Source organism: Hibiscus syriacus, unplaced genomic scaffold (assembly GCF_006381635.1).
Source record: "Hibiscus syriacus cultivar Baekdansim isolate YM2019G1 unplaced genomic scaffold, ASM638163v2 tig00112285_pilon, whole genome shotgun sequence".
Taxonomy (NCBI): Eukaryota; Viridiplantae; Streptophyta; class Magnoliopsida; order Malvales; family Malvaceae; genus Hibiscus; species Hibiscus syriacus.
Window position 1 is genome coordinate 4,383,918 of NW_024063293.1, and position 8,569 is coordinate 4,392,486.

An 8,569-nucleotide genomic window follows, 5' to 3' on the forward strand; every position below is an offset into this window, starting at 1 on the left:
ATTCCAGAAGTAAGCACTTATATAAACATTTAAAAGGACATATATAAACATTCCAGAAGAAGAATAGTTTACTTTCGCAACACGAAACTTAAAATCGCAACGCGAAATGACTATCGCAACGCGGAAATGGCTATCGCAATGCGAAATGAAAATCGCAACGACAAAATCGCAACGCGAAATGAAAATCGCAATGCGATTTGTGTTTCGCGTTGCGATTTGTCGTTGCGATTTCATTTCGCGTTGCGATTTTGTCGTTGCGATTTCATTTCGCGTTGCGCTTTTGTCGTTGCGATTTCATTTCGCATTGCGATAGCCATTTCCGCGTTGCGATAGTCATTTTCGTGTTGCGAAAGTAAAACTATTCTTCTGCTGCAAATTGAAACTTGAATGGATTGCATTCAACCAAAAGACAAAAACAAATACTAACAAAACAGATTGGAAGCAACCGAATGAATTACGAGTATGAAAATCTTAAACTTACTCGTTGCGTAGAGTATGAACCTCATTCTGCAACGATGCTACCATCTCACGTAGAGCGGCTACCTCACCGCGTAATGTAGACACCTAACACGCCATGCACCATCGTCTTTGCGTAAAGTACCGACCTCCTCACGCAAGGCATTGACCTCATCACGTAACTCCCCTAACTCATCCCGTTGAGGTGGAGGTGGAGAACAGGGAGATAAACGTCGTGACATCTTTGCCGGTCGCCTATCTTGCGGTGATGGTGGAGAAGAGGCTCGATGATGTGAAAGAATAGGTGATGGCTGTCGTTGTGGAGGTGTATAGCCGGGCGATCAGATGATGGCTCTAGGTGAGGTGATAGCTCTGGGCGAGGTGATGGCTCCCGAAGTGGAGGCTGCTCATCAACCGTTCCATCAAAAAAATGCTTACTAGCTTGCCACCAATCAGTGGCAAGCTCAGCTTCCGTGGGTGTCAGCCTCTGTAGAGGAGTGTTGGCCTCCTAACAATATAAAAGTTTAAACAAAGTTAAATGTGTACTAGTAATAACTTGTTTATAAATATGGTAGTATTTATGTTAACTTACATTATTTATTGTCGTATACCGTAGTAAATCTTACCATTGCAAGGTTCGTTTCCTCTTCCAGGAAATAGCCCTGGGAAATATTTGAAGTTTTTATTGCATATGTCTTCATGGCGGGAAGGCCTCAAATATCCAAAATCTACAACAATATAATAACAAACATTAGTAATTGTTAAATAATTACTTAATTTTGGAAACATTATATAAAAATTCTACTTAAAGGCCCAAATAAGCCTGTCAAAGTGTATTTGGAACCATCACCATGCAAACTTTTCGATCATCCAAGGCAGACGATAACTTATTCATGTAGCTTTCCATAAATACGAGCCCCACGGAAACAGGTTCCACGCATTTAGGTCTTCTACCAATTTGATTAGATCATTTGGAATAGGTGTCTGGCCTCTCTGCCTAAAAAGCCGGCATGCAAAAGAATTAGAAGGCACTCGGACAACGTCGACGTCATCCATCCGAGTAAAACCATCTTTATTATTCAAAAATCTTGTCAGGTCTTCTACGTGTAGACTCGGCCTCTCCAGCTCAGGGAAAACCCGGGATAGCCATGATGGGCGGGTAATGTGTCTAGTGTACCGACCTACATCATCGTGTCCGAAGCGTAGACCGGTGATTAAGCAAAACTCCTCCCGCCCAAAACACGTATACGCCGGTTAAAAGTTCTACAAAAACAATAAACATACTAATTAGATATACCAAAACTACACTGTGAAGATATACCAAAACAATAATAAACATAAATAGTACAAAAACCAATAATAAACATAAATAGTAGTAGTTATTCTTCAAACTTAAATATGCAACACTGTGAATTTCGTATTTGTCTTTGTTTTTGGTTGAAGTAATGCAATTCATTCAAGTTTCAATTTGCAGAAGAAGAATAGTTTCTGAAAATGAAAATCGCAACACTAAAATGACTATCGCAACGAGAGAATCGCAACGCGAAACTAAAATCGCGTTGCGATTTGCATTTCGCGTTGCGATTCTTGGTTGATTTAATAAGCAATCTAAGTGAAATGGTTAATCTATTATTGAAATTACCAGTAAACCTATCATCAATTTCAATATGAAAAACCTAATAATAATGCAAAAATTTCAAAAAGAAAATAATTAAAAAACTAACCCTCGTTGGTTGATTTGGTTGATTTTCCATTTCTGATTGTGAGGGTGGCTCTGAGAGATTTAGATAGACGGATTTCGTCGGAGATGGGTGAGAGAGTGAGAGATGAGATGGGACTGAGTTGTGATTTAGGTTTTAGGTTATGAGTTGCGATTACGGGATATACTGTGGACAGTTCAGTGTTCCAATATTTATATTCATGTTGGAATTTAAAATAAATACTTGGCCGGATAACTAATGCGCTTTGAAAATCGCATTGCGATTATGTTATCGCGTTGCGAAAGTCAGTATCGTGTTGCGAAAGTAAGTATCTCGTTGCGATTTTTTATTATCGCATTGCGATAGTCAGTATCGCATTGCGATTTTCCCAATTCGCGTTGCGATTTTCCCAATTCGCGTTGCGATTTACTTATTCGCATTGCGAATTTCCCAATTGCGTTGCGATTACTTATTCGCATTGCGAATTGGGAAAATCGCAACGATACTGTAGACCATCGCACGCGATTTTCACTATCGCATTGCGAAAATGCAACGCGAATTTGCGATAATGGAGATCGCGTTGCGAATTAGCGATCGCATTGCGATTTTGTTGGTCATTTTGGCAAATCCGAAAAAAGTTGGTTAAAATCGTATATTATATGGGATTTTTGGTCACTGAGGTTATTTTCTCTAAATTTATTTAGTATCTAATTTAAATTAACCGGTTAATAAATTTGGTAAAATACATTCATGATCATTCCAATATCCGAAACAAAATGTTGTACGGTCATCCTGAGGAAGATGACAAAATACATCCTTTGTCCAGACAAGGCTATTTTCGACTTTTCTAGCTTCATAAAAACAAGCGATGACCTAGTCACGTGACCTCCCAAAATCTCCAAGTTTTTTGGTCCCAGCTGGTCACGCCTGATCTTGTTCTTATCCTCAACTGCGTCCTTATCGATCCATTGGCCACGTCATCTCTTTCCCAACCTCAGATCCGAATCTAACGGTCCATATTTATCTTAAAGTGTTCGACCTTTAACGCCATTTCTTCGTTTAAATATCTTCTCCTCCCTTGCTCCACTCAATTCAGCAACAAAGATCTCAAGATAAGCCGATACCTGGCTTAAATTCCGATCAAATGGGACTACTTGATCAGTTATGGGACGACATCATAGCCGGTCCTCCACCGGATAACGGCCTCGGCAAGCTCCGAAAGTACACTTTCCGGCGGCCTAACTCCGCCAAGGGTACGCTAACATGCTTACTGTTTCAACGACGGCACACGCTAGTTTTATTTAAAACAAGAATTATATAAGCAAAAGTAATTGAAACTATGTTAAATCGAACTGGCGTAGGAGATTTTAATATAAAGATAAAATTTATCAAGAGATGAAACGTTTTGAACTTTTTTTTCGTATTATATGTTTATTTTGATTCGACGATCTAATAATGATCAGAATCTGATGGTGGGAGTGGGAGATCATACGGTGATGAAACTTCGTTGGAGGAAGCGATGAGAGTGACACGTACTATTATGATCGTAAAACCGCCGGGTTATCAGATCGGATCTCCTCCGGTTTCGCCGTCAGGTTCTTCTCCTCCGGCTTCTCCGGCCGGAACGTCTCCTCCGGTCTCTCCTTTTTCCGGTAAAAATACATTTAATCTATACTAATAGCTGAATTTATTTTCTTAATTGTACCTTTTCCCCCTTGACGGATAATTAACTGAATCGCTGATGCAAGCGTGTCTTATTGCGTGTTAGAGCCTTAGAGGGACAATTTTGTGTGAAAGCTTCTTTTTTATTTAATCCCGGGATTCGATATATTGAACGATTAATATAAATTGAATATCGTATTAAATTCTTGTATCATATTTAATTATAAAGCTAAAGAAATATTATCTTTCTAAGTTCAGTCCATTTAGGTTATTTTTGTTCTAAAAACCTCGATATCGGATTATTATATGGATCCCGATAATTTAATATAATTCATATTCCTATATACATAGTCATTATTTAAATTATAATAGAGTTAATGTTATCGTTTATTTAAACAAATGCTTAATCAACCGACAATTAGTTATATAAAGTTGTTGATGAAATATTTATTTAGGAAGCAAAGAGTCATTTCGGTTTCGAAGAAGATCGACGGCGGATACGGTCAGGAAGATCGAGCAGGTTGGACTCGGGAGCTCTCATCCTGCTTACAACGTGCGAGATATGAAATGAACCAATTGTGCGGTTAGGTGGGTAGCTTCTATAATCTTTGCATGCATGTCAACTGTGGAAGCCGAGTTTTTGCCGATGTTTACGTTTCTTTCTGCATATTTGTAGTTTTCTTGGATGTTGGAAGTCTGTAATATAATATGTAGATAGGTTATTTATATATGTATATGTACATACCTTAAGGATTTGCCACTTTGTATTCATGCTGTTTTCCCTTTTTCTAATTCAATCCTTTGTTATCATTCAAATTTGACTATTGAGACTCATTCCCTCGTCCAAAAGCCATCCGATCTCATCCTTCCCAACTCAACCTCCGTCTTATCCCCTCTCCCATTCAAACTCGACCAAAAGGCATCCTATATCAAAATACCTCAAAAGTTTATAAGAAACTGCAACCATGGAAAAAAAGCGAAAGAAATCATAGAAAAAAAAGAGAAGTCGAAGAAGTTTACGATCAACGTCAACATAGAGATTAGTCTTTTGATAGAATTTGGAAACATTCGACCATTCTCGACTATGAACAACAACGATAACACGAGCAACGACCACCACTTTGCCCTTGGAGAAGGTAAAGAGAAATGAAATAGGAGGGGATAATTTTTTTTAAGGAAGAAATATATACTCCCAAAACGGCTTCATTTTCGGAGGCCCATTTGATCACATAACCACGTCATTTTGAGTCCCACACCCATGCCCGATCCAAAATTAGGGAGGATTTGCGTTTTTCATGTTTTTGTGACCCACACCCACACCCATTTGCGTTTTGTGACCCTTACACATCGTAAAAACAGATAACGTCACCCTTATTATTATTTATTTATTAGTTGTCCTCAAGTAATTTCGACCCGGAGTTTTAAGGTCTCACCACATACCTTCAACCACAACCAAGAAAAACGCCAAATAGATTTCATTGTTATGCTTGACTATTACCACATTCCATTTATTTATTTAATTTCAATATATAATATAGAGGAAGAATAGAGATAGTATTTAACCCTATGTCCATTCATTCAAAAGAATTTTGTTAAACATAATTAGTTGGATAATTAATCGAACCGTAATAACTAATATTATTATCTTTGTTTATAAATTTATTTTTTAAAATATGTTTAAGCATATAATATGTTCATGACAATGTGAACTTTTTAATAATTCGCGTGTGTGCGTACGTGTGCGTGAGTTTTAGCGTGTATATTGGTGTATTTTGAGTATTAAAAGTCTAAATGATCTTCTCAAATTAAAGACTCTCCTGCTACCATCTTCTCAGATTGAAGATAGATTTCATGCTTAACCCTCAAGTCAAAGTACTCTAAATAATACATTTAAATTTTAAAAATGATATTATTAAGAAAACAATTATAAATTTTAAATAAAAATTATAAAATAAATATGAGACATTTTTTAAAAAAAATTGATTGTGAGAATAATATATAACATTTATTTACGTTCAACTCCCGCCAACTTTGCTTGAAGGTTGATAAGAAACCTATCAATACAAACAAATAGTATCGTCCAAAGTTTCTCCTATTCGATGTCGAATGGAATTATAAAGTAACCCCAGCTCTCGTTTTGGACTTTGGAGTCGATATATTTTTACATTTATTGAAAAACGTTTATAGTTTTACTATGATTTCTCTATATTGAATAAGGGTTATAGTTTTTAAAAAAAAATTAGTCCTTGATAACGTGTACATACTCTACATATATAGTTGCTCGAACCTGAAACTTCTCAGGAGAATAGCACTCCCATATATGGGTTATAATCCATTTACACAATGTAAAAAAAACTAATAGTTTTAGACTTATTAAGATCATGAATGAGTGAAAATTAAATACTGAGATTAACCGTACAAATAAGAAGATATTCAGGAGAGGAAAAAATAAAGAGATAATCTCAGTTATTTATTTCACTCATTCAACAATTTTAAATTAGTACAAAGCTAAAAAAAAATCACATTACGTAAATAGATCCTAACCTATATATATATAATATATATATATATAATATATATATATATATATATATATATATATATATATATATATATATATATATATATTCATGAGAATCTCTAGGATCATAGTCGCTATGAATATTCAAACCTGCTTACACACAAATATCATATGATTTACTTGATGCTTGGAGATGAAGGTAACCCAATAAATAGCCCCTTTTCTCCTTCAAAACAATCACACTACCCCTATCAGATCCAAGCTTCAATTGCTTTTTAAACCCAGAAATCAATTTTCTCAGCAACCAAACATGGGTTGTAGGATAAACCCTATACTTTATGTACTTGTTCTACTCTTATCAATTTCACTGCTCTTGCCTCCCTCTTCATCCACAAACACTAACTTTGGTAAGTCCTTTAAAACCTTGTTAATTACTTGCATATACTTGCTCACGCTCTAATATAACAGTAGTTGGTGCATCGGACTGTTGAGAATTAAGATCAAATGAATAACATCTGATATTACTATTATGCTTCACGTGCAACTACATCACAACCAGCTTATATAGCAGCTATGACTTCAAACTTACTCAATCTCTTAGCTTCCTATAACAACATTCATAACAGAATCCAAAACGTCCCTATCCTTAACAACCATAACAACTCTCATACACACACACTCAATGCACACATTAACAGTGCATGCACATTACACGTTAACAATGCATATTCTAGAATGCAAATGTATATTCCAGAATGTATATTCCAGAATGCATATTCCAATATTCTCCCTACTCTTTTCCTTCTCCTTGAGTAAATGAGAAAATCTGCACTTTGGGTCGAAATTGCTCAAACGAATATTTGGACAATGATTTAGTAAATCATCCGTTCTAGTTGAATCGAAAGTGCGATGCTTCCTTCCGTTCGAATTGAATCGAAAGTGCGATGCTTCCTTCTGTTCTTGAATCGAAAGTGCGATGCCTCCCTTCGTTCTACTATAGACGAATCAAAAGTGTGATGCTTCCCTTCGTTCTACTTTTTCACCTTTATATTCTTCCTTCTTCATCCTTTTACCCAATGTGCCTTTAGATTTTCTGTGAAGCTTTCAAGTCCCATGATTTCTTTGGAGAAAAAGTAACAAATGATGAAAAGATACCACAACAATAAGTTGTTTTTAAATAGATCATGACTATTGAAGAGATCACCAAAACAATACCATTGTTCTCAACCAAATTAACTCGCTTATACCAATGAACAAGTATTCAGCCAACCATCAGCAGTAACTAATTCAGTAAAAGTCAACAGAACAAGACTCAGAAGGAGGAGTATGCACGTCTATGCAACAACTAAATCACTACATCAGAATTCTCACATGTTGCTACTCTGCTCAAATTCACGCTAACTTTGATTTCTTACTTGAATAACGTCCCAAATGCAAGAATCCAATCACCAAACCAGATTTGATTAACCATTGTGAATCACCAACACAAAACTAATGTCAATAAAGCATAAGCAGTAGACAGACAACAACTGATATTCCAAAATCAATTACCATCTAAAACTAAGAAATGATAGTGACCGAGACATGAATCAGTAATAAAACACGAATGATAGAGGAGGCAGCATGCATTTAGATAGAACCTGAAAAACAAACTCAACATATCTCATTGTAGAATTGTAACAGTCGCCAGAAAACATGAAGCGATGACGATGAAACTCTGACGTAGCAAACCATCAAATTTGTAACACTGCCAATGAACAACCAACTGGCGTCAAGGAACCAGATTCAGATATGAGATTCTGATATGAAATAGAGGAAGTTCGACTGGTGAATCGACGAAGATAACAAACAATTAGAGATCCGATGAACCCGAAAAAACAGACAAGATATTTGAGAGCAATTTTGCAGCAGTGATGACAAAGGCATCATCAACAAGAGCGGCAAGAGAATAGCAGGTGGATACGATCATTAACAGCGCTGGAAACAGTCACGATAGCACCAACGAATTCCAAGCAGCGGGAGAAAACATTGTCACTACCGAACTCTCACAAACAAAACGTCGAACAGGTAGTAGATGATTCCAAATAAGATCATAAATGATAAATGCACGACAGAGCCATCATTGTTTAACTCAAATCTTCAATACTGATGTTAAAGAAAAACTGGTGATAAAGAGACAATCACCTCATGATGCGATACTTACGGCAGAAAAAGAAGAAGAAACAGGTGG

The 8,569-nt window shown here is 36.3% G+C and overlaps 1 protein-coding gene across 3 annotated transcripts; it reads left to right on the forward strand.

Annotated features, from left to right (window-relative positions):
- The first annotated feature begins 3,236 nt into the window (after positions 1-3,236).
- LOC120177209 (dormancy-associated protein homolog 3-like) lies at positions 3,237-4,421 on the forward strand. Of its 3 annotated transcripts, none has more exons than XM_039183429.1 (3): positions 3,237-3,409; positions 3,620-3,815; positions 4,274-4,421. In XM_039183429.1, exons 1-3 carry the CDS (start codon positions 3,301-3,303, stop codon positions 4,404-4,406), a joined length of 438 nt encoding a protein of 145 aa, XP_039039360.1. In that variant the 5' UTR covers positions 3,237-3,300; the 3' UTR covers positions 4,407-4,421. The 3 variants fall into 3 exon arrangements, with proteins under 3 accessions (XP_039039360.1, XP_039039362.1, XP_039039361.1); XM_039183431.1 differs by having other exon boundaries at positions 3,620-3,808; positions 4,278-4,399; XM_039183430.1 differs by having other exon boundaries at positions 3,238-3,409; positions 3,620-3,808; positions 4,274-4,404.
- Positions 4,422-8,569: the final 4,148 nt, after the last annotated feature.

What these genes read in the sequence shown, in the direction of transcription:
- LOC120177209 (XM_039183429.1), top strand. Translation starts at nt 3,301, where the DNA reads ATGGGACTACTTGATCAGTTATGGGACGACATCATAGCCGGTCCTCCA. An exon ending in GCGGCCTAACTCCGCCAAGG is followed by an intron (nt 3,410 to 3,619) that starts GTACGCTAACAT and finishes AATAATGATCAG; the next exon opens with AATCTGATGGTGGGAGTGGG. An exon ending in TCTCCTTTTTCCGGTAAAAA is followed by an intron (nt 3,816 to 4,273) that starts TACATTTAATCT and finishes ATATTTATTTAG; the next exon opens with GAAGCAAAGAGTCATTTCGG.